This window comes from Montipora foliosa, chromosome 2 (assembly GCF_036669935.1).
Source record: "Montipora foliosa isolate CH-2021 chromosome 2, ASM3666993v2, whole genome shotgun sequence".
Lineage (NCBI taxonomy): Eukaryota > Metazoa > Cnidaria > Anthozoa > Scleractinia > Acroporidae > Montipora > Montipora foliosa.
In genome coordinates, this window is record NC_090870.1 from 27,886,657 (window position 1) to 27,913,239 (window position 26,583).

The 26,583-nt window shown below is 39.0% G+C and overlaps 1 protein-coding gene across 1 annotated transcript; it reads right to left on the reverse strand.

The window, feature by feature from the left end:
* Window positions 1-265: 265 nt before the first annotated feature.
* On the reverse strand, window positions 266-25,485 carry LOC137992788 (kinase suppressor of Ras 1-like). Its single transcript, XM_068838305.1, has 15 exons — window positions 25,430-25,485; window positions 15,733-15,876; window positions 15,302-15,388; window positions 15,054-15,130; window positions 14,161-14,883; window positions 12,271-12,325; window positions 11,359-11,395; window positions 10,966-11,051; window positions 9,365-9,532; window positions 7,160-7,256; window positions 6,300-6,424; window positions 5,745-5,879; window positions 4,639-4,768; window positions 3,390-3,473; window positions 266-2,889 (listed from the first exon to the last, which is right to left on the reverse strand). The coding sequence occupies exons 2-15, from the start codon at window positions 15,840-15,842 to the stop codon at window positions 2,794-2,796; spliced, it is 2,010 nt and encodes a 669-aa protein (XP_068694406.1). The 5' UTR covers window positions 15,843-15,876; window positions 25,430-25,485; the 3' UTR covers window positions 266-2,793.
* Window positions 25,486-26,583: the final 1,098 nt, after the last annotated feature.

Below are 26,583 nucleotides of genomic sequence, written 5' to 3' on the forward strand. Positions count from 1 at the left end.
CTCTCTCTACGCTTCCAACCCACTCGTACCAGCTTAATTCCTCACCAGTTACTACACATTTTTAACGCGAAACGACATGAAATAGTTTCGCGGTGATATAAATAACGCGAACTCGTATTTTTAAATGAAGTCCTCGTAGCCGTCGTCGTCCTCGTTTCGTAAGCTCCCTACTGCCAGAGTACTACGTCTGGGGCTAGGACCTCGGCAAGGGGCCGTAATTTGCCCCTTTTGTACAAGGGAACCGGCAAAAGAAGTGAGAGATGTACTCTAAAAGTCTGAATTTATTCTGGAGGTCTTTATTTATACAATACAAAGCTAAGTCTGTTTTACCGTTCAAGGAAGTAACAAAAGTTTGCGACCAATTTAAATCTGAAACAAACCGTATTTAAGTATCTGTTTCTATTTATTGCAGCTCAAGTTTATCCAATATTTCCCAAATGCTTTTAAAGTTTTCCGAAAGTTATTTAGATGTCAGTAGTAATTAGGCGTAGATACTTAACATAGTTGTGAAGTCAAGGCAAAGTTTACATAGTAAACATCAATGCAAGTCCCCTTTTAATAAATAAATGCAACGATTCCACTATATACATAATATACAACTAGCATCCCTTTTTGAGAGTGGTTGTTAAATTGCTGGATATCAAAATTGGCCGAGGATCTTTCTTTTATTTCTGACAATGGATACTAAACGTTTCAATAGTTATAAAAAGCTATTACAATTTAACTCGTTAAACCAGAGAATACGACGGATAGAAAGTGTACATGCAAAGATCAACTAATTGACCATTTTGAGAAAAAAAAAGGAAGAACTGAGAAGACATATTCTTTCGTTACTTATATTACAATTGTTCCTAGAAATTACCTCGCAGCATTTTTTCATATAATGAAGTTCTAATTACACTCCGTGGGTTAATAATCTTTCAACCCCTCATCCGCTGCCTGAGTGAGAGAACGCAAGCGTAGCTGCCACGAGAAAACAACCCCTTTACATGTATTCATATCGAAACTCAGAAATCTCATGGGACGCGTTTAACAAAACTATATCACCAAAAGGGACATTCTTGCAAGATGTACTAGAGATTTAAAAGGTGTAGGACTCTCATAACCAATCTCTTTTCTTGTTGGTATTAAGTCTTTTGCGCACAGAACAAGCCTGCGTGAAAGCTCTTAAACGGTTTTGCGCAGCTTTGTACTGATCATTAATTAGGTCACAAAGATAACGAATGAACTGGGTGCTTGGAACAAAACTTAGTTTCTCAGTCTACTGAAAAAAACCATACATTTTCTCTAGAACAATGGGAAAACCGAATACTGTGTTCTGAATGACTTGCGTACAATTAAAAAAAGGCTTCCTTCACAGAGGCAACAAAACTGATGAATGTTGCAAAGTGCACTAAATATTTGATCGCTTCAAGTTTTCCACCATGCAGCGATACCTATCAAGAGATGTTACTGAAGAAGTTTAAGATCATGGTGACATTCCTATGACGGATTTCGTGTGTGATTTAACTCAAGAAGCAAAGAGGTTATTTTAGCAGAGCCAACGATCATTACCATTTGTCAACAAAAACCGAAAATTCCGGTTGGAACTGATTCAAATGGTACAGCTCATTCCACCGGAAAGTTTTTGAAAAAGATGAAAATCCTCAGTCGTATTCCCCTTTTCCCGTTCCAACCGAAATGACCGTAAAATTCCTGTACCATTTGCAAACGCCCACTTGACCCGGTTCAACTCGGCCCCTTTTCCCGCCTTTCGACACTGCAGATGCAGCCGCCATTTTGATTTATTGTTTTCTTCCAGCCGCGAGAGACTCGGGCCTGGCGAAACGCCAGACGGGGAAAATCCTGTACTATTACAAGCTTTCCATTCCAACCGGATTTTCAGTGCAAATGGTGAACGCCCGCGGATTGCAGAACACGCTTTCCTAAATCGTTTACATTGCATTTCGGTCACTACCGTGAGTCAAACTAGAAAGAAGGAACAGAAATACAGTTTCAATTTGTAGGTATACGCAGAGAAGAAGTAGCGATTACTGCACTAGATGCAGTCGGTCAAAATCCTTTAGATCGGATCTAGTTAAAATCACTATTCAAACCATTTCTATTTAAAAGTTCTTATGTTTTAGAGAGCTTGTCGTTGATCCCATACTTCAATATCCATCCATTTCGCTCATATAGCGAATATTTCTGCACACTAGCTATATAACTAGCAGTCTTACAAATAGTAGACATAAATGATTACAAGAAAAGATATTTCATAAGAATGCTTTCATAACTGAGCGAGGCCATTGATCGCCTCAGCAAATATCTTAACAGTCGAAGACCTTTATAAGGTTGGCTAAATCTCACAAGGAAATTTGCGCTTCAATTCTTTTGGTAGCTCTCTTTTTTGTCGTCGATATATGTTTTTCTTAAGCATATTTTTTTTTGCTAAAATTTCCCGAAGCAGCTTTAAAAAATATAGCATAAACATTAAAAATCACTATTTCTGTCTATTTTACAGCGAACACTATTTAAGATAAGAATTAGTGTCTAAAACGATTTGTTAAAACGATTGAGCAGATTTCGCTAAGAACCGAAAGGCTTGCAATCTTTGAAAGCATGTCATATATTCAAATTTAGCAAGCTCCTTACTAGTAAAAGATTGTTCAATCTTAGGTCCGTCCTTTAGTCAGAGGAAAGTAAAAAAGGTTGTTTAAACGATGGAGAAATTATCCTTTCTAAAAAATACGAAATTACTCGTCTAAAAACGTTAAGAAAGCGGTCCAAAATTCCTGAAGGCAGAAACTGATATCACTTAATGGAAAGAGTATCCATCTTGCGACCAATAACATTCATTTTTTCTGGCTCTGAAAAACTGATTCTCTTGCGGCTAACTTCAGGGGGAAACTAAAAAATATAACAAAGTACGAAGACAAATTAGTTAACGAGACATTGTTCAATATAGTTCTGCGACACATGTATTGAAAGGTTTACACAATAAGGGCATCTCGATTGCAGTGGCAATGAGACATCTGGACACGAATATAATGCCAGATTTCTGAAATGAATACGAGGTATGCATGGTAGGCCAATTAGTCAATCCTTTGTCCAGATTACAGAACGTTTATTTTGTAATTTCGATACGAATGACAGATTCTTTACAAAACCTTTAAGTGGTCATTTTATCTCTTGATTCCGCAGAGTAAGGCACATACAAATGCTAAAATGCCAAACGCTCATGCTGCTCTCTTCATTTGTTTCATTTCCTTTTGTCTTTTCTTCCCTTGATTTTTTACTCAGTACTCGAGGCTTTGTTCGCAGGCTAGTGGCTTACAGTTTCCTATGCCGTCGCAGACACTTAACACGAATATCAAATTGTAATAAGACCATACGTTGCATTTACTCACATTTTGTTGCTGAAGGAAATCTGCAATACTTCTAAATCCCGGGCGCTCGCTTGGTATTTCACTCCAACAATTTCTGATCAGTTCCTGATTCAGCACAAGGTAGTATTAGTTTGTTTTAGACGGCAGTTAACCAGTCCCCTTTTGAGGTTAACCAGTTAACTAGTCCCCTTTTGAGGTACAATGTATCACTTTTCTAGGAGCGTACAACTTTATTGCATTGGTGCAACGGCGTTTTAACAGACCGAGCTGTTTTTAGATTGATTTTCCTGTGAAACCAGACCTTTCCAGCTAATCACTTGCACGCTAGTCTTGCATGAGAAATTATTACCCATGAGATTAAGAACGGTCAATCGTGCAAGCCAAATCTTATTTAGAGACTCGTCTAAAATAGTTTGATCTGTGCAAAGGCCACTTCGGAAAATACCATAATACTCTTTGTTTGTCCCCTCAAATTTGCATAAGCATTGTTTTTGTTTTCTCTTGGGAACATAAGAAGTCCCAGGAGAAACTGGAAACAATGCTTATGCATAATTTGGGGGGACAAACGAAGAGCATTATGGTATTTTCTTAAGTGGCTTAAAGGAGTTGTAAGCTTCTGGTTATGGGTTCCTGATTAACCCCTCTTAGGCACTCTCAGAGAGGTTTTCAATTCAGTGTACTTCACGCAGTGATTGGTTCAAAGTTCTCGCGCTACTATTTCAACCAATCAGAAGTGAACTAAAACCAATCGTGGCTCGCGTGTGCACATTTTCCCGCGCTTTGTGTTGCCAACGTGTCTCCTTCCTTTCTGATTGGTCAAAGTAATTACTTTGGTTTTGGTTTTACGACACTCGATTGAAATTCACTCTATTCAAAGTAGTTATTAATCAATTATCACATGCATTAAAATGCTCCGGAAATCAAATGCTTCTGTTGCTTGGATAACTCTTTTCATCTTTCGCAATCAAGGTAAAATTCGGAAAACCATCAGCTATTGAAGCCACGACTGAGCGAGTGAGAGGAATGTGTGCAACCTCGTTCCCAGGGCTTTTCGTACGCCCAACACTCAGTGGAAAAAAGCCCTGAGGAGAAGTTTGAGAGAGTCTATACTTTAGATGACGTCACAAACAACTTTGCGATAACGTTCTTTCACTAGATTGCAAAGCTGTTTTTATCTTCATTTAAGGCATGTTTGGCTCGGTCGTGGGATAATCCTGTTAACCTGAGGTAGTTTGTGAGGTCTCACACGGCTGACCAAAGCAGGTCCTACCTTCAGACTCTCAGGGGAATGTAGATGTGTAACACACTGTTGCTGCCCTTGACCGATCATCCAAATGACTGAATGGGTGGGACAGGAGCTAAACGGCCACTTCCCGCTACAAATCTCGTAAAGAATCGTGCTGCAAAAAAAAAAAAAAAGAAAAAAAATTACCATTCAACGTCGAGCAAAGCGATTCAAGTTTTGCTTAAGGCTTTAGCATGCGACTAGCTTAGCACTCCGCGACTTCAACAAACATTTGCTTACGTAAACCAATTCGTGCGCATATAAATAGTCAAAAGTCGTGACGTATTGCTAACATGCAAGCAAAAGCCGAACCCTTTAAGTCGCCTTTTACATTATCTTTGTTGGCTTGCGCATTTTTCTTTCACAACATACTGTTTAAGAAAAAAGCCAGTACTAAAATAATCTTGTATAGTTTGGACACCAACAATTACAAACCAACGAGTGTAGCCATTACAGGCGTGATTTTACGCTTCACTATTTCTTTATGATGATTGCTTCTTATATTAAAACATTTCAAAATTCAAGTTATAAGTTGAAGCCTCTAAATCTCTTGTCGTATCCGTTTACTTGCTTACGGTATTTTTCGTCATGTTTGCCCTTGTACAATGTACAGATTGAAAATTGCAATGACCAATCCGATCACTGCATCTCCAAACCAAATACGGTATTCTCAGCAAGGAATATAACGAAAATTTGCGAGTGTACTCCAATCACAGTCATGGATTCTTGATTGGTGCATCTGAACGAAAATCAATTTATCACCCAGATGTCCAGAAATACAAGTAATTTGATGCATCATAGATTTTAACGAGCGTCACGTTAAGTGAGTGAGCAAGTGTTGTACCCTTTGCTCTTTTGCGCAACTTCAGAAACACTCGTTCATAGGACTACAGACAATTAAGGTCGGCCTCTAAACTCTGCTCATCAAGTGAAGATAGACAGGAAAGGAAGGAAAGGCAGGAAATGCTTAGACTCAACAGGAAACTTTGTGTTGGAGATTAATTATGGTTGATCATATAATTACTTGCATTCCTGGATATGGGTATTGGTATCGAACGGAACGATACGTTGTGATCACTGAAATGTCACACCTGAAAGCGTACACGTTGGACCACTCAGTGTTCCTTTCTTCGGGGGATAAAAGGCAACCTTTCCTTGTAAGTGTGCGCATAAGCTCTGGGGCCAGGTAAGCTAGGTGTCCCTGAGGTATACTGGCATATCCCTCCCTGCAACATGATGAGAAAACGCTTTTGTTCAGAATTCATGATGGCCAGCGTAAAGCATAAGAGACAGCACAATATTGTGAGAGAAAACTGTGGCCTGGGCCAAAAAGGTTAATCTTGGAGATAGAGACTGTACTGGAAATTCTAGAGAGAAATTGTATGTCTCAGTTGTTGTTGTCGTTTTTTTTCCAATATCGGTTGAAATGATAAGATTTGCGAGGAGTTGTTGGAAAGAACAGAGAGTTGTAGTGAGATACTTACTATCTGTCATCCAATATCGTGTTGTGTAAGTTCATCTCGTAATGATCTCGTGCATTATTTGACTTCCGGTTTTGACTTCCGGTATTCCAGTTTTTACTGCTCTTATAACACAAGCCCAGAAGAGGTAAATGGTCATAAATACGAACGAAATAACTGATTCACCTTTCGACCCTGGTTGTCCTGTTGCAGTAACTTGACACACAAAGTTTGACCTTGGACTCAAGAAACACGTTCATCGCAGTCAGTGCAGGGAGGACGATGCCTTTGGCATGAAGATAGCTCATTCCCTGAAAAGGTAACAAAATTAAAACCCAACATATCAAATCTGACCACTCTGTTTCGGAAGCTGAGTTCGGGTGGAGATAACAACGTTCGCCTGTGTTCGATTCCCTTAGGGGATGAGTTTGTTGGATATCTACTGTGCGCATGCTTCGGGAGGTTTTTCCTCTACTTGACTTCATTTTTATTATACCCAATGAATAATTGGTGCTTTTGCCACTTATTTTGTGGTTGCCTCATTGATTGACTCACGACTTATTTCTTTTAACACGTAAACCAGAAAGACTGACGCAAAGCAATCCAACCGTCAAAAAGCGATTTTGATTGGTTGAAACCGATGCGCCAATTTTTCACCCAATCAGCATGCGCAGCACCAATCACACAAATATTTCTACATGAAATTTAACCATACTTATCGCATTCCGCCGCTTTGATACGCCGAAGAACCCTGAAGCAACCTCGAACCCAGACACCCCATTTTTCCTTAAGTAAGACATCTTGAAATCTCTACATAAAGATTCCTAAATCTCCCTATTCAAGAGCATTGGAAACCTCTCTGAATTTGTACGATCAAGGGAAACAAGGCTTACACGCCCTCATAGAATTTCAATGGTTATTTTAAGATGAAATAGGAACGGAAAACTGTTTTCGGAGAGATTCGAATAAACAGCAGTCACACGATCACGAGAACTGAATTCGATGCCATTTTGTCGTCTTTTGATCAGTCAATGAAGGAAACAAACCTGTGCAATCTGCTTGGCGATAGAAATCTTTGAATGCAGTGAGAAATGATCCTGGCGAACGTGAAGATGATTATAAAGAGACAAACCTCTTCTTACACTGCAAAAGAAAATTCACAAATTAGATTAGCATAATTCTCGGATGTGGCCACCGTCCTTCAGCCAAAATGATGGAAAAAACGGAAAGAGACCTCGCCTTGCAAAATAAAGAAAAATTTTTGTTTGCACCCTTAATAATGAAATATATCATTCCTTTCTTTGGGTCAGCCTCTTTCTGAAAGCGAGTTCGCGTAGTCCCCCTCCATAAAAGGGTAAGAACACAGCTATTTCAACGGATCTCGTGATTGGTTAAAAAAAAAACAATGAGCACTAAAAGAACATAACTAAGGAACAATGAACCCTAATCCTAAACACAACAGATCTTTGTCTTATAAAGATCCAATAAAATTAGAGGTAGGTTGTATATCTGCAAGAAAATTTGTAAAACATGACTATAATTAACCGGCAACACGAACGTTTTGCAGATAGAGTCGTTTTGCAAACGAGGCAAAAGAGATTTCGGGCATGGGTCAGGAGAACAATGCAATGAGGCCGGATCTTGGTGGATCTTGCCAGGAAATGTGTTGAGAAGACTTTTGAAGTGAAGCAAGGCTGGTTTCTGGCTGAAATTCAATGTTGGGAAACTTGTTGCTTGGCGACGGGCGATAAGACAACTGACAAATGAGGGTACAAGGCAGGATTCGAACCTATGGCCTCCATAACACCGGTAGGACGCCGCACCCATTGAGCTACTTGGCCTCCTGGGAACCTGGGTCGTTTATCTTGGTCCCGAATGGACCTGAATGTCCCCGTATTTCCCAAGGACTCATCACACCTCAAACATCAACAGTTGCAGATCTAGTTTATCCGGCCTACATTTCCCCGCTTCGTCACAACCTGACGAAGATTACCGGTAAAAAAGAATCCTCTCCCAAAAGAGGTCAAGCCGTGCCTAACGAAATACTGAGTATATGTTACAGGTTAAATTCAAGTTAATTTGAATTTGAAATTGAAAGTAGGAAACATTAACAAAAACCCATCAATTATTAGAAAGTACGTGTAATATATTGTTAAGTAAATTGGTCCTAGAGGTGAGTGGATGAACTTAGCGTGAGTATTTTATAAAACCCCAATGGTTTGTTAAGTCTAGGCAGTGATTTTAAATGGTTAGCATTAAGGTTTGGGTTAGTCTGAACGGTCCGCGGTCTGAGGTTTGCAAGTATCAGACACCGCTCTCCTTCAATGTAAGGCTCATCAACTTTTTCAAATTATTAACCATTCTCCTGCTTTGTATTTGATGTAGCTGTGACTTGTCCTCTCATTTGTGGCTTTTTGATTTCTTTCTCTGAGAGATTCCGAAAACCACTGACTAGAAATTATGCTTTGTTCCTGGTGTATTTTGCATAACGACGTAAACAAACGATTTGTCCTTCAGAATCAAGATCCCACCTCTTGCAAACAATTTTTGCTTTTGTTGCACTGGAGACTTATAGCATTTTCATTCTTCTTCAGCCGATGATAAATTTAGCCACCCTTTAATTTCCTCATAAAGTCCCATCGGCGGCCATAAAACTGTGTGGATGAGCTGAAATTTTGTTTACGTCTCACTTTATGTAATTTACGCATGTGCGAAATAGTGGTTGTCATGAAGGCTTGGAAATAGCTTAAACTCATTAGTAGCAAAAATATCTAACTTATTTCAGGAGTCATCTCGGTCGTCCAATGGTGCGAAGGTTCGAATCCTTGAAGCGGCATGGAATGTCGTGGAAACTCAAGGTAAGTGGCACAGATGGTTGAAAATAAGTAAAGCCAGTAAGGAAGAAGGGTAAAAAAGGGAAAGACGGTAAGAGGAAGAAGAACGGAAGAGGGCGGAATGTTTTTAAAAAAATTATTTTCTTTTTTATTCCCCCTACGAATCCAGGCCCCATTTTTTATTACATCCCCCAAAACGGGAAAACCCTTTTTTAGACACTTCAAAATAACCTAGGTTGAAAAATTTGACCTAGGTTGAAAAAATCAACCCAGGTTGAAATTAAAAGAACCCGAATTTTAATTACATAGTTATGACTTAACCCGTGCCTGATTTTCAACCAGGTTGCAGTGTTAACCCAAATTTACCTTATTTATTCATGTATTAATCTTTGACGCACGCACTCGCCAGTGGTTTACCTGGTAATAACTGCAAGATTAGGAGGTTCCAGACAAGCGCCCATAAAAAGTACAATGTTTTCGTGTCTTATCATACTCAGCACTGATACTTCTTTCAGAAATTCTTCCATGTCTTCTTTTGTTGACTTTCGTCGAGTGTGAATCATGATATCTCCATGCCATCTGCCCCTTAAAAAAAAAACAAAAACAAACAAACAAACAAAACGACGGCATTTTTATAGCTGCGCAAAGAGGTTATAAAGAAAAATGATGCGTTGTAAATATTGGAGAGGTTGGATAATTTTCAAGTATTTTAAAATATGTTTTTTTGGAGAGCTCTAGCATAAGAATGCGATTTGCGATCGCGTATTTGTCGAAGCAAACTGACAAATCCTCCAAAATTGCTTTATCATTAGAACCAGATTTTGTGGCGTTTAATTCTGGTTCAAAGCTGGAGTTTTTTGAGTTTAAAAATTTCTTAATTTGGATGTAACATAGCTCGCGCATTTTCCCGCGCGTGCAGCATCAATCTTATTTTTGTCCATATTTGTGCATAAAATTGGTGTCGTAAAGTCCCCAGCTTTGTTTCAAGGAAAACAGTTGCAAATTACACACTTCAAAGTCATGTGCCTCTGTTAGAACTTGCAGTTTGTTTGTTGATCAGACCAAAGATATTTTAAGGAAAACAGATAGACGGCAATACGCATGATCCCATCCTGCTATTTGCCATACTTGTCCTCAGAGCCCCGTCGGCTTTTGTAAATTAATTGTCGATTTCACCGCTGACCATGAAAAAGCAGTGGTTCAGTTACAGCTCGCATTTTTCAAGTACGAATGAGTGGCTTTTCTTACAGTTGACGAGAAGAATGATTGCTAAAGACAGTGAGGAAGTTCCCGAAGCCTGAGGCAGTGGGCGACTTCTTTCGCCAGAGATGCCGTTAAACTGCACCTTGGGTTATCTAACCTGTGGAATTACTACACTCTTTTTTTGTAAGAACCTTTTTTCAACTTTTTTATAAGAACGTTGAGGCTGAGATTAACCAAAATTTCGAGAACGTATTAAGAACATTCCTCAGGCTGAGAGTCGATTAAGAGCCTTTTTATTTCTCTTATTTGTATTCTAAATGAAAGCATATAACAAAGGTAAGTTAATGGAAATTAATCCAAATACTAAGCCGGAGCATATTTTGTACAACATAACAATGGTTTTCTTATCGCATGACACACATCTCAGTTTGTAATAATCAGCAGTTCTTATTTATAATCAGTCCAAAATAAGTTCAACATCATTAAAGTTATCAGGCAAAACAAAGTCTGATGTAAATTTAAGAACATCTTAAAGAACGTTTTCAGCTTCACTTTGCAAAAGATAAGAACGTTCGACGTCAGCTCCAAAATTAGACGTTCTTATAAGAAAAAAGAGTGTATTATAATATATTAATAATAGTGATGATGATGGTAACTAACCCTAACTCTAAATTCTAATACCAACCTTGTTCCCCGAGGAAATTGAAAAATGCTAGCTTAGCTTAAAGTGCGCATGAAAATAACTGAAAGCGTAGACAACACTCAGACAAAAAACTCTGATCCCTTCAAATGTAACGGTTCTGTCTCGCACTTACTTATGTACGTTTCCCTTGGGACCAACTCCGACAATTTCTCCAACCTGCAAATCTGAGAAAGGAATGCTCCATTCACGGAGTGACTTCTGCAAAAAGAGCAAAAAAAAAATTGAAGTAAGAGCAAATCGGATAAGCTTTGTGGGCGAGCCCGTAACTAGAAACGTAAATCTGCCACACTGGGTTTGCACACCAACAAAAGAGCATGCTACGAGCACTGGCTCTCTCTTTGATTGAAGGGAGAGTTTGTTCTGCTGGCTGCACTTTGTAAAGTTGACGAAAAGACTCGGCCTGGGTAGCTTTCGGTTGAGTATTGTCTCCAAACCCAAATAGCGGCGGAGAAAAGTCACAGATTGTCTGGAAAAAGGAATATTACTAAAAAGCAACGATTCTCACCTTAATGTTCTCTTCATCCTGCGTTTTTTTGTTTAGGCTAAAAAAAAGATAAAATTTGTGATACGTGCATTAGATAATTATTTAAACAGCAGTTAGCCGCGTGACAAATTTTTACCACATTTCTTTGTAAATGCTGAAAGAATGGTCTTTTAGAAAGCTAATGGTCGAAAGAGTGAGAACATCACATCTTTGGCACCCCTTCGACACACCAAAAATACGTAACTTTATAAGAAAAAAATTCTGCGAAATTTCGACAGAAATTTTGCTCTCCGGGGCTCTTCATTCGGTAAATGATCTTAGACAAAATTGAGGGATTTTTTATTTAGATATTAATGACCACTCCGAGTATTAAATTCCTAAGATTAGATTTAATTCTCTTATGATAACGCTTTCTGTTTACTCTTGGCAGTGTAAATTAAGAATTCCTTTTTTTATTTACCCGAAAAATTTTGCAACATTATCCAAAAGAAGCAAAGTTGGTAAACTGATCAAAAAGTAAAGAAAGCTGTTGTAACAATTATATAATTCCAGACCATTGATTTCGTTGACCCCTGCGTTGAGGTCCGTTGAGAAACTACAAGCTCGTCTGTTGCAGGCATTCTAGTGAGGGGGGGCGGAAAAATCGTAGCGAAGAGGGAAAGAGATGATAATTGCGAGAAAAAGCGTAGAGTTGACGAAGACGGACAATTAGGGAGACATCTTTTCCCGGGAGTCTTTTATTCTCAAGATTACCATATCCTAACGCTTTATCAATATCTTGGCAAATTAAGTTGCCTGGTCACGGTGACAGCACAGTTTACTGTGGTTGTCATTCGTACGTCTGCAGTTGATAATGAACTGACAGATTAAGGCCACGGAAATTAATCAATATTCTAATAGCTCGTACGTGATGTGGTTTCTACTCAAACTCACCATTTGTTTGCCGTGGGTTTTTGCTTGTGCAATGGCGATCGCTGGAAGTTATCAACTGAAAAAAATAGAGGGTGGAATACCATATTAAAACGTCTTAAAAAGTAGCCTTTGAATCCTAAAGGATAGAAACTAAGAGGTAAAGAATCCTCATGTTCTAACAAGAAACACCACCACGAGAGAGCTTGTACCGTGGCACATTTAAAGAAATAAAAACAAATAGTTTTGTAAGAATAGTTCAACACGTCGCGAGCAGAGAGTGAACATGTAAAATCACACATAAATTCGAAAGATAGAAATAATAATATGCATATTATTAGTGTTACCTTTTTAAACTACTTATTTCTGATTACAAGTCTCGGTAAACTTCGTGAAGCGTCTTATTTTATCTTTTGCGCAATATGTGTGCGTCACAAAGACTAATAATAGCCATATTGACTTCTCATTATTCTCTAACATCCGCTTATCCGGTTTCACACAAGCAACAACATCAAACTGTGGATCAACTAATCCTTGGGGCAAATTAAATATCATCTCAGGAAAGGACGTATTTACAACGAAAAATTCGTTTACCGATCTGAAAGATTACGGTTCATTTGATTTGTTTTTCCAAACTAAGCAGGACAAAATGCAAAACTGGTACGTTTTATAACATCTATGACAACTCGATGTAAAAAAAAAAAAACATTTGAAAAGGGTCAAGTGAGTTAATAAATGATTTAGAAGAAATATTCTTCTGTTCATAACATTTGGTATGTTTCAAGCTCGATTGATACTGTCAAAAGACACTGAAGTGAAATTTTAATTAAGATGCGAAAGGCCGATTCGGTTACAGAGAGAAATATCAAACTGAATTCGAGTTGTGAGGTCATCCAAGCGGAAATTGTACAGTCTTAGCTATTTTAAGAGCATTGTCGATATTTATGTCTTGAATAATTGCATTCAAGCGCACAGACGGATAGCCTGCCCTTTCTTTTGCAAAACAACAGGACTATATTCACCTTACAGTTGCAAACAGCGCAGTTCTGAACTTAACTGTGGTTGGCCAGCATATCTAGTGGGAGCTTATGTTCCCTTAATTATTGCAAGCATTAAAAACGAATTTATGAAACCAGATGCAAAGCTTTCATTCATGAAACTTTTCATAATTATTCGGCGTGCTGTCAAAACTCAGTGGCGTGAGGCCAAAAGCAAACGTGACACGCGAGTCAAAACTTGGACTTTCAAGATCTACAGTATCGATTGATAACAGTGGAATAAAGACTTGGAAAATGGCACATTTTAAACAATCCTTCAAAAGTAAATTCTTTAATGTACGACTGCTTTTGATGAACTTCATGGATTTTTTTTTTAATGGCCTTTTCGGATTCAAATCGTGTCTTGGCTGCCAACGGTGATTGATCAGTTTTGCACTTATAGAAGGTATAATTTTTTTGTGAAAACCCTGCTGAGTCAAGTTTCCTCATGACAGTGGAAAAACATTCGCTTCAAAAAAATTCGGAGCCAAAGGTTTCTGCGATAAAAAAGTCTATATTGTCCCATTTTTCCTTCTCCGTGTTTGCATGAAACACGAAAATCTCTTTTGCAAACAGCTAAGAAAGGACATCCTCGACACAATACTGCCCGCTGTTAAACATCCTCTAAAATCGAAATTGCAGATCGATTGAGGATTGAGGAAGTGTAAAATTTTGCTGCCTCACGATAAAAATAATATCTCCTCATGGTAAGTTTTAACATTGCCTGCTAACTTCCCAAAAAGAGTGGTAACAGGTCAAATATTATTGACTCGTGATGTAAACCAAGTTATCTTAATATACGAGCAATTTTTTTTCCCGAGAAGACCAAATAAATGCTCATAATGCAGCAAACCAATAGAATCCTGACAAAACTTACCGGAAAATATTCTCTTGTTTGCTTTCTCTGCATTGTGTAGGTTTCTACTCTTTTGAGGCCATGTGGCAAAACTGTCGAAGGGTTCAACTAGGAATTTCCTCTCTGCTATATCGTCTTGAACTCTAGGAATACCCAAGTCACTCTCCCTTGAGTCATAGTGTTCTTCTGCCTCGTATTGCTCTAACGTTGATCTCAAAAGCCTAATGTTAGAAAAGTCCGGAGTTGGCGAGCTACTTCGATGCGAGTTCGCGGAAGAAGGGCACGAGGTATTGGCCGAAGAGTAACCTGATGAATTAGTATAGCTAACCGAAGTTGACCACGAGTTCACTCGGTGCCAAGTTGAGCTGGGGATAAGGTGTTCACTTTTTATCGATCTTGGCGAGGCTAGGAGTGGCTCATCGATGGTGGTTAAATTTTCGCAAATGTGAGTCGGGTATTTTTCAGGTATGGAATGTCGTTCCACTGATACCACAAGTGGTCTGGAGGCCAAGCGAAATTCGTCAACATCATTAGCTTGAAATTCAAACGCTTGTCTTGTACTGTAACAAAATGATTCGTAAATGCCATTGATAAGTTTCTGACGAAACTTTCCTGTTGCGTTTAACGGCAAAAGTGAACGTTCCGTTCCTTTCCTAGCAAAATGTTGCAAATTTGCGTGGCGAATTGCTATCTTTCCACTGGCATCATGCTTCTTCCTCCAGAAACGCTTAGCCGTTGTTTTTTCTACAATTAAAGAATAAAACAACGAAAACGAAATTAACAAGGGAAAATAACGTGAAATAAAAAAGAAATGATAACTTATTCCATAACTGAAACGGAAGGAGCATTTGAGAGTAAAATAAATATTAATTGCACCTTAAAAGTTACGTATTTATTGTGTTTCGTTCTCTTACCGGCATCCACTTTGCAACATCGAAAATTACCGTCTGCAGGGCAGGGGAAACTCAAGCACTTTCTGTGGTATTTCAACCTATTTATTGATCGAAAACATAAAAAAGCACGCTTTAGTTAGCAGGAATACTTGATTACAACACAAAGCTGAGTGAAATTATTGAGTAAGTTTTACTTGCTTAATGTTTATTAGTATTCACATACAAATGGTCTCGCAATCCGGAATTTTGTAAAAAAATGTGAATATTACCTACAATCCTGGCATCTCACTCCAAGAAATCGAATCACCTTCTTGCATTTGTCACACTGGCTGCGACAAAGTATCGTTCGCGAAAAACTGTAATAGAGAAGAAGAGAAGACGAAGTTCATATGGACGCTAAATTCAATTTGACTCCAAAGGCCGCAACAAGCAGGTGCTATCTGTTTTCATGACAATAAGCATCTTTCTACCTCGTCTATTTAAGTTTTTTAACTTCTCCCCTTTACCGAATTCACCAGAAAAGTGCATTGAAATGAAGGGTTTATAAAGGATGTTGAATGCTTCTTCATCCACGTCATCGTCGGATTTTTTTTGTCAAAACAATTTTCGGTTGTTCGCTCGCAAAATCAACAAAAAAGACTTCCAGGGTAATTGTTTTGCTTGAAGAGTTTCCCTGAACATATTTTCCCTCGTTTCTCACCTATGCACGTCGGCTTGCATCCTTACAGGGTTGAATAAGAAGCAAATCGTAGTAGCATGTTTACAGAGGTGACTTGATAAAGCTTTTTGGCACGAAAACCCCCGGAGCATATGATATGTTGTGCATCTTTGCTTGCCTCACAACCTACGACCAAAATGCAAATTACAGCAATTACGAAGTGATCTCCAGCTGCCACTGTGAACCAATCAGAGGTGAAAAGCCTCAAAAACATAAGCCTGGGAAATAATGCTCAATAAATGCACTTTGCACTTCTGCAAGAACTGAACCGGGATCGATCTGAGTAAACAATCTGTTCTTTCCTTGACAGAACATCGTAGCCTTCTCGAAACAGTGGCATAAGGGAAGCATTGACTTGGGTCGCCACCGGTAGTTTATGTCATAGCCAAAATTAAATATGGTATATTACTGGCATCGATGTTTGGCTTACACGGGGAATTATCCCAGGGAAAACTATTCCAAGGAAAAAATCAGCCTAAAACATTTTTAACGAGTGAGTTACGTCCGCCATACCTACTTTGAGTTTAATAAGGGTCACGGAAGAAATCCAAAAGCTCTTTTGCTTTCAAAATCTAACATTTTGTACCGGTTTGCAGAAGAGAGAGAAAATTTCCTTAGTTTTGCATTAATATGGGAATGAAGTTCAAAGATCGCTTCGATCGCGAATTTATCAGAAGATCTTGCTTTTCTGTCGAAGACATGACATTTCCTTTGATAACTAAATTACACAAATGTTGCCATGCGCTGTTGAAAAGGTGTCTTTAATTATATTCAAGTTGCAGGTCATTCAATACAGCGCAATTCCAACGGGTTCCTGTGGAAACAACCATAAAGAAAACATCTGAGGAGACACAAAAAAAATATTTTGTCTGGTAAAAACAAATTCTATGAGAAAATTATACAAAAGATACGAAGTTGCCATGATTTGTTTGTAGAATCGGACTTGATAAATCGTCAAGGAATAGCTCTTAATTCAAAAGGTATTACTTTAAAAATGTATGTTATTATTTTAATATCAACTTTCTGCTCAGTACTACATAAAAGTGAAAATTAGCAAGTCTGCAGCCTTTCTGTCACTTTTGTGATTTGTCTTTTCTACATATGCCTATAATTGTTTAAGTTAAAAGGAAAAAAATGAAATTGCATCAACGGGAATTATTCATTTCGAGAAAAAAAAATTAGCAGTGATTATCTGTCTTAACTGTGTATAAGCACTATCATCTTATAAATTTAGCCCGGGGCTTAATTCATGTCCAAGACGTTCTGGCTCCAGTTGTTCAAACGATGGATAGCGCTATCCGTCTGATAAATCACTATCCACTGGATAACTCGATATTGGTTTTGCTAGTGTTTATCCTCTGGATAGTGATTTATCCGCTGAGTAGCGCTATCCATCGTTTGAACCGACTGGGACCTGATTGTTAGCGTCTACCTGATTTCCACTTTTTAATAGTGTGCTTTGCAAATTTCTAGCCTTTTGCCCTGCGAACAATGCAGAGAGAGGAACAATTAAGCTATCAGCTGGTTTGGCTGCCTGAAATGCTGCTGTGTTCACAGTGATCGACTCCAGTAAATAACACAGTTCCAGTGCTATGATAAAGCGCGATTCAGACATCCGCTTATCAGACGTGTTCTTAAAATAGTATTCATCCGGAAACATCTAATGTATTACATTATTCAATTGATTATTCTTTATATCTCATATCAGAGATCAGTTGTGCACCGTTCGTGTGTGTGTTTCTTTTAGGAATATTTCCTTTTATTAAATTTTCGACCTCGGATATTGCGTTTCTAGCTTTCTGATTGGTTCACTCAATGTCGGCTATTAGCTCATATACCGTATTACCTAATATGGAATCACATCACTTTCCGGTCGTTTTGTCAAATACAATAAAAATTGGCTTTAATTTCCAAGTGTTCAACCGTTCAGAATTTAACGATAATTTAATAAAACAATTATTCCATTCGCGCTTGTTGGATATGAGACTTGGTACTACACGCCTCGTTAGATACTTACCATCTCATATCGGAATAATAGACCTAATCGGCTAACTCGATGTTGTACCCAATTCAAATCTCCCGCGATTAAGATTCTTTGTGTATTGTATTTGCATGATAATGTAGCAATCATATTTATATGATATGGAAATACCTGAAACAAAATGTTTTATTCCCAAAGGGTTTGAATTGGGTACAACATCGAGTTAGCCGATTAGGTCTATTGCTGAGTAATTTTAGGCCACTATCGTGATTTGGAAACAGACTCGTGTTACTACGAAAATGAAAATCACGCTGTTAGAGTTGGCTTCTCGGATTTGGAATTTAATATACTGATTTCAATGTAAGTACTGGCTCATCTTGTAAAGATTATCGGAGAATCAAATAAATCGTTTCGTTAGCAAAAGGAAAACTTGCAGATAAGGCAATGGGGCTCACAAGACCGACGTTTCGGTGGCATTGAGCGACTGAAAGTATTGCAACTCCTCCCTGGAGTGGACGGAATGTTAGTCCATCGCAAGGCTACCCCCAGCAGTATGTCCCTGTAGCATTTATTGACCTGAACTTTGCAGAACACCCGTGAACAGGCTCAAAAGCTTGTCACAGAAATTACAAAACTGCGAGGGTGTTTGTGTGGAGAAAGAAATTGTGAAACAAATTCTATTGTCTTTAAAACTGATCTGTGTAAGGTTTATAAGAAAATTGAGGACAACACCAGTATTCGACGGGAATTACATCAAAGACCTTTGACTAACATTGGATAATATGTTGCAGGTAAAATCCGGTCTCAGGTTAAATCCGTTTTACATAGGTTGAATATGCACTCAGATGAATTGAAGAAACTTTTTTTGGAGCCTAATTTAATCCTAAAGAAAATTAGGGTCACCAAAGATTAGTTCCGGTTATAATACATTGATATCAATTATGACTTATTGTACAAAAGTAAATAATGAAAATAACTGTGTTGGGTTGGGTATGTTCGACGTTGTAGTGTGGTGGTGAAGACACAGGTACCTGTGAATGCAATCATACACCATCACTCACAAGGCACTACAAACATATTTCGGGTAAGTTATGAGTACTGAACGACAACTGATGAAGAACGCATAGGGGCTGAGAAAATGAAAGACTCTTGGAGCAAGGCTGTTTGTACGTTTCAATGTTGCCAATCAGTAAAATCCGTTCGCAGGTTGAATCCGGCCGTTTTTATACCTACAGTCCGTGACAAAATTCCTTGGAACAGTACACGACTATACAGATCTGAAGCTCTCGCGGATCACTCTCCCCTCACAATATTGTTTGCACGCGAGTTTCGGGGCCCATTTTGCCAAAACAACATTGTGGGAGGGCAAGGTATTGCAAAGTGTTTCAACAATTCTGTCCGAGGCTGTAGGTTAAATAAGTGATTATCATTTTACCTAGGTTGGATACGTACTCAGATGAATTGAAGAAACTTTTTTGGAACCTAAATTAAGCCTAGAGAAAAATTAGGGTCAGGTTAGGATTTCTCCTGGGTATCATCAAGAGGTATCATATCAGAATGTTAATCAGTGCTTGTTATACTATGTTCGAACTATGTAATGACATAGAAAACTCCTGCGCCTCCTCTATGCAATGTTGCTCCAACCCTAACAATAAAGGCACCATATTATTATTGTGATGTCACAATATTGGGTGCAAACGCTACACAACAATGTGTTCCTATGAGGTTTTTAGCTTTGGTATTCAACAACATCAAAGAAATATACAATTCTTAAGATCTAGCATTTTTTATGCTTACAGAATTTCCATCATACAGTGCTATAGGAGAATAATCATTAGTTATCATATCGAGAAAGCCAAACTGGTAAAGCACACAATGATGCCACCATCATTGACTGATATAAGTATTGCATGCCCAAGGATACGGCTTTGAATCACTTCTGTCCAGAAAAGCACGTAATTACAGCAACAGTTAATTCGATAAGAGTGTTGTTATGGCATAGGTGGGCTCTCCAGCAGAGTCACAAATGAGTCTATTTTTAGAATACCCGTTCCCGCGCAAATCAGTTGTCATGTGCCTGAAAAAAACGTGGGCAGAAGCAGTCACGCGTGAAATAAATCTATGGGGCAAGGCCGCAAAGTGATAGATCAACATTCTTATCTAATTCTCGGTTTTCACATGACGTCACGACCGCCATGTTGGTGCCCTAAACAAAGAAAAGGCGGCCATGTTGGTGCCCCGAGCAAATCCTCCGGGAATTGAAATCTATTGTTATGCAAACGCTTCCTTTTGTTTTCGTTGAAAAACATGGCTGTTGATCACGTGAGTGAAAACCAGAAATTCACTCTTGATTACAGTAATTATATGCAGGCCCAATTTTGATAACCAAAGCGCAGTGTCCATTCAAGTATGTGCTACTTATTTCAAACAAAGAGGTTACAAGTGTAAGGGTTTGTGTTCGTTTCTTGGTGAAGGAAAATGCACCCCCTTTTTTTTTTTGCTCGAGGCCAGGTTTTCTAGGAGATACTTTGACATTGTCTATATTCCCAGACGAAGAACAAGGGGACACTTCGAACGCTTATCAAAATCACCGTGCATATAATTACACACATTTCTGGATATATCGAAAAGTACAATGAATTGCAGTTGGTACAGTAAACACCCGAATATAAGAACACTTTTTTTCAGGTTTAAGGCTGATCGTGTTCTTATTTGAGGGGTGCTTAGTGAGAAATCAGCCTGAAAGTGTTCTTAAAATGTTCTTAAAATTAGTTTCAGAAATACTTCAAATTATGTATTACTAGAGGTTTAATTAACATACAGTGCCGTTTTGTAATAGATTTTATAGTTTGTCATGGTCCTGAACACCATAGTACTTTGATACAAGTTACTGCACTGTATTGTTTCCTTATCCTAATACCCTTTCCCTTTATATTAAGAATATGTTTTATTTATCAGGCTGAATTTGTTCTTATTTATATGGTGCTTTATTGGCCAAATTTCAGCCTGATGTTCTTGATCCACTTGTTCTTATATGCGGGTGTTTACTGTAGTTATTTGGGAGTTGGGACCTTTCGATTCTAGGACGAGGACGCGAACGAGTACGGGCTTTGACTGTTTGTTTTTAGCGAAAATACTAATAAACACTTAATGATTGGTCCCTCGGGAAACAGTTCATTCTGTTTCCCTCGCGGAAACATTGAGATTCGAGGGAAACAAAATGAACTGTTTCCCGAGGGACCAGTCATTAAGTGATTTGTTATATAGCACAAAAAGAAAAACGTGCAACGGCAACAACAACGGCGGTTGTCGGTCAACATTCGCGGGTAACAGTGCACTGTTACCCTCTGACGTCATAGATTTTGCATTGTTGCCCGCTCAGAGACTTTGGCGTGAAACAGTGTTATTGTTAGATGTCACTTGACCTCGAAGTAACCAATGAGAGCTCGCGCTGCTGGGGGAATAACAAGAAGATTTATAACCGGTAGGATTAATCTTACTCTTTGTTAGCAGTATTGGTTGCTCAGTTATTCTTATTGCTGTTACCCGGGCCTTTTTGCTGATAGAAAAATGCCAAAACTGCTACCGTGTGGTTGACTTGTTTTGACACGACGACATTCTTGCAAAACCTCGTACTAAAATGAAGACGGTAACACGTTTTTCGCACCAAAATGACGCTGGTTTGTGCACGCTCGCTGTTGTTCTATGAGAAAATTTCGTACTCGTTCTCATCCTAGAATCTAAAGCTCTCTAGTTTAAGATTTACGAAGACGACGGTAGACGAAAACGTCACCTCAAAATATAGAATGGCTCTATCATAAGTCTTTCGTGATTATTCAGTGTTGTTCACGTCCTTCACCATGGGCGAAGTATCCTAAAAATATATTGGTAAGAGCGGTTTCAGAGTGAAACAGAGAATGAAAGATTCTTTGTTGCATGATTACGTTGTCGTCAAAACCTCAAATTTGGTGATTTCACGTCGTCGTTATGTAGAGGACCGCAAACGTACTTGCTAAAGTCCGTGCAGCACGATTATGTATGCTCTTTCAAACAATCATATTATTGTTTTGTGACGTTGTCGTAGTCGTAGCCGTCGTCGTTTCTTAAACTCCCTATTATGCTGGAATAGAGAGGTGGAAACGGGAAATGAGAGCACCGTGCTGTACAAGACAATTGGATCTTTTCACAAAAGGAAAACATCGTTTTCGAGGACAAAGCGCGAGTTCAGCCCATCATCGAAAGAGCATGTGCGTAAATGAAGAACGCACGACCAACGTAAAGATTTTGTGTACAATCTTATTTAACTTTACTTCGCATGTGATCTGCCTTTCTCTTTCTTCTCCGGCAGCTGGATAAGCTTGTCAATAAACCCACTTACAAATATATAGATACATGTGGGCCAACAGGATATGAAAAAGCTTGTGATTGATAAGACGGTCTCGCTTTATTGCCTACCGAGAAAATAAGGAACGAAATATCATGCTAATATCGGAAAACCAGTCTAATAAAAGTATCTTATAATGACCATCGAGCTGCCTTCAAAAAGGATTTGACGAACTATGCTGCGTCGTAATACGGTAACTTGCTTTGGATAGCAAAATCTAGATCTGCTACAAAAGAGAATAGACAGACAAGAATAAACGCAAAATAAATTACTTGCTTTGTTCAAGAGGAAGTTTCCACTGATTACCAAGAGTAGATCTAACTTGGGTATGTATTTCATTGGAGTTCAAAGAGTGGAGCCCTGCATGGGCCCTTTAATTGTAGCGCTTTTATTAATAGTGTCGTTGCGGACTATAAATATCTTTGTATGTATGATCTGTGAATCAGGAATGTAATCATGTACGTTGTGTGTTTATTATTGTATGAAGTACCTTGAAGATGACTGGGTTGAGATTGGTTGCCGAGATTAAGAGAACACGAAAAAAAATTATACTCGCTTGTTGCCCATTGTAGAACATACACCGAACGTTACCTTAAACTTCGCGCCCTTCTGTGTTCAAATACAAACTAGTTATACTTTCCTTTGGTGAACCATGAAATATCCCCAGAATGATTCCATTTTTCTTTCCATACGCAGCTTTCACACGAGAATGTATATGCAGATATTAATTAACTGGGTTATTTACTGTAGGGCACGGAAAACATTTGCATCCTTTGTAACTAGTAGTGACGTAAAAAACTTGAAAATAAGAATCCAAAGAAAGACAGACTTTCTTTCACTAAGTCATAAATGTTTTTACACATTTAAAATAATAAGAATTCTAAAACCTAAATAATCGACGAAACGCACGAAATGAAAGAAAGATCGATATTATTGGAATTAAACTAACTGCAGACAGAAATTTGGTTTTATCAACGGATAATGTAAATTGACCACCGTACAGAGATTCTAAAAGCTTTTAGAATCTCTGTACGGTGGTCGGACTTTCAAATAAAGATAAATGCAATAATAATAGTAATAATAATAATAATAATAGTAATAATAATAATAATAATAATAATAATAATAATAATGCGGTCTGTAGCAGACATCCAACAATTAGACCGAGAGGGAAGAAAGATCATACATTGTTGCAAATCTAGGAAATCACCCCAAGGGATCTCTGTACGGTGGCCAATTTACATTATCAACTCCGCTGATAAAACCAAATTTTTGTATATTACTTCCCCACCGACGCAGCACCACAGTTTCTTTAGAAACTCCCCCCTTCATTAACGGCAGACAGTACTGTTTCGGCCTTCTGGGCCTCATTAGTGCAGTACTGATGTCTAGGATGGAGGTTAAGCTTAAAAAGCCACCCAAGTGGTACATCTAAGCCATGCCAGAGTGTTCAAACTAGCGAGCTAGTGAGCATATAAGTATATCGCAAACTGCCACCTCATTTTCGTATTCTTCATTTTGTATTTTCCTCACCGTCACGATAAAATGGAAAAATAGCCACCCATAATAATAATAATAATAACGATAACGATAACGATAACGATAACGATAACGATAACGATAACGATAACGATAACGATAATGATAATGATAAGAAGAAGAAGAAGAAGAAGAAGAAGAAGAAGAAGAAGAATGCGGTCTGTAGCAGACATCCAACAGTTAGACCGAGAGGGAAGAAAGATCATGCATTGTTGCAAATCTAGGAAATCACCCCAAGGGATCAACAGCAATACTCGGCATGTCAAGGAAGCACGGGCGGGCGGGGTCTTAAGTCTGTTAAGAATGAATATAAGAATATCAAGATCAAAGCAGTAGTAAAGCTTTATTGCAACACTGATCCGACGATGGCAGCTGTAAGATCATTCTTTGAGGAACTTGCCGTAGAGAAAGGACGTCACTCCAATATTGATGATGCTACGAAGTACGCCAATGAGCTTGGTCTATAGTTGCAGTTAAACTACGCAAATCCTATTATATTCGCTGGTGGTGGTTGTGTTACTGTGAAATTTGGCGTGTTTACTGGGGAGATATCGCCCCAGTTTCTCTGAAAATCTCGTCTTTGTAGCTCTTATTACGCCAACATGAGGGACATTCTTCTTCAGGTCATCTGAAGCCGCACGAAAGCAAAGTTTTGTTTCGGTCACGGAGCGGCTTTACTAAAGTTTTTCAGCCAAAAAATAACACTTAAGACATCAGAAAGGGTACAGAAAAGGATTTTAGTTCAGCCCGAGTTGATGGCCTAAAAGCCGTAACAGAGCCCTCTTGGTTGGACACGAGGTCCTCATCCGAGTACGCTAGCCCACAGGCAGCCCAAGCTCGCGTCACTACAGACAGCCGTTGAGAATTTAAACGCGTTATAAGACTTTGTATGGGAATTCGATAAAATACCGTCGATTATGAAGCCTAAAAAACGCTCAATTTCACGTTCATTCAATAAAAGTAATGAAAATGATTCACCTCTGGTGTATTCTTGTGCTTTTTGGAGCTTATTTTATCGTTTCGGGAATTCCGTGTTTCCAATGTTCTAAGACGAAGTCAAGGCTGCACACTAAGATTTCGACCGTAGTCAGCTCAGAGGTCGTTTGCGACTCGAAATTCCATCCCAGCCGCGATTTTTTCACGCAAAGCTAAAGCCACATCATTTGCGAACCTCCGTGAATGTTTCGTCGTCAAAAATCCCCACGCACTTGGGTGGAAATGAGAGCATTTTCTGCTTCGATTCCACGATAGCTGATGATTTTAACAGCTACTGATAACCGCACAGGACACGAAGCTTGGGTCCGATGTCAAATTAACTCCACCCGATGAGCTTTGTGTTCGGAAAGTCTTTTCCTTTTGCGTAATTGTTTTTCCTTTTACAGCTTTCTATGACACTTGCAACTTATTTTTCGTGAATTTTATTTTTTCTACTGTTTTTTCCCCGTACAATTTTGTGCGGGAAATTAGCTCGTGTGACGGGCAGACTTTTGACCGCGGTGTTCGCCCCACAGGGAGTTATGGTACTACGTCATATCTGTCCTTACCCTGGAGGTATGGGAGGTATGGTCTTTTTTGTTTTCTTTAGACGTGTTAAGGAGTGGTTGGTAGCACAGTAAGTGGGATTCTACCTGACGACCCTTTATGCATATCTGATGTTTTTCCAGAATTCGAATCGATTACATCCCTTTACTTAGGACGGCTTACGTGCCTTCAAATACCATAAGCATAAGCTTTTTTCAGACATCACTGACAAGCCGGCCACATTTATCACATACCTCTTGATTGACGGCGACGTCGACATGTAAAACCAGAACAAGAAAGAATCGTCTTCTTCCTAAACTTGGCCGACAATTTCCTGAAACAAAGAATTAGAGATATGATAACAGAAGGCTGTAACCAGCAGGTGATTGTGATAAGGATGAAGCAGAGCCATATTTCAAAGTATAACGGGAATCTAACCACTTGCGGATGTAACTACAAAGACAGCACGTTTCTCTTCACAGACCCTGGGTGTCGGTCTGGCCGGAGTCGAACTGACAACCTCCCACACGGTAGACCGATACTTAACCAACTGAGACAACCGGTCGCCGGTTCGCAAAGTTGTGCAGGCATGCAACTTCCATCATTCAGATTAGTGTGTTCCTTAAAGATGTTCGCAGCCCTGAGTACAAGCAAGGAAACCGCCGTTTGAATACTCGACATGAAAAACGTCGTTTAACGACTCCTCTAGCGCGTCTGTTCGCGACATCGTAGCGTGTCTCTGTGGAACTTCAAGGGCTCTATAGGGGCGCGTGACCGAGATACAATCGACACGCACATCCACTATCACCCAAAAATAGGCCAATTACACTTAAGTTGCCAAATTTTTGTGCAAGTGCACTGTTTTCGAAAATCCGCATGCGGAGAATGGTTAGTGGATCCAGGCCATCGAGCGTATGTTTGTCACAGACAGCTTTTATGTTTACCAAATAGAAATGTTTTTTTTTGTGCCCTAACACCCATGCATTCTCCCTTTTTGGACAAATTATTCGCACGAGGCTGCAATCAATTTCACCAACTACACACGGGAATTCCGCGATGCTATAAAAACTTTTTCCTGGTTTCATGCAAATTTCCTTGGAAGGAATCGGGCTTTCCTGTTTGAAGCGATATCTGTTGTAGCGTAATTTTTGTCAATCCATCTGGCCCCCCTGAATAGCGCACAGTATCCGCAGGATAAATCACTATCCAGTGGGTAACTCATAGCGAAACCAATCGCGCTATAAAATGGTGATTTATCCGGTGGAGAGCGTTATCCACCTTTTCAACAACTGGAGCCTGAGCGTTTGCTCGTGCAAGTAATGGAAATGGGACACACAAGGACAGAGATAAACTGACAAGGAATTGAACCTTCCGAGGTTAAAGCACGGTGCCCCTACTGAGCTACAAG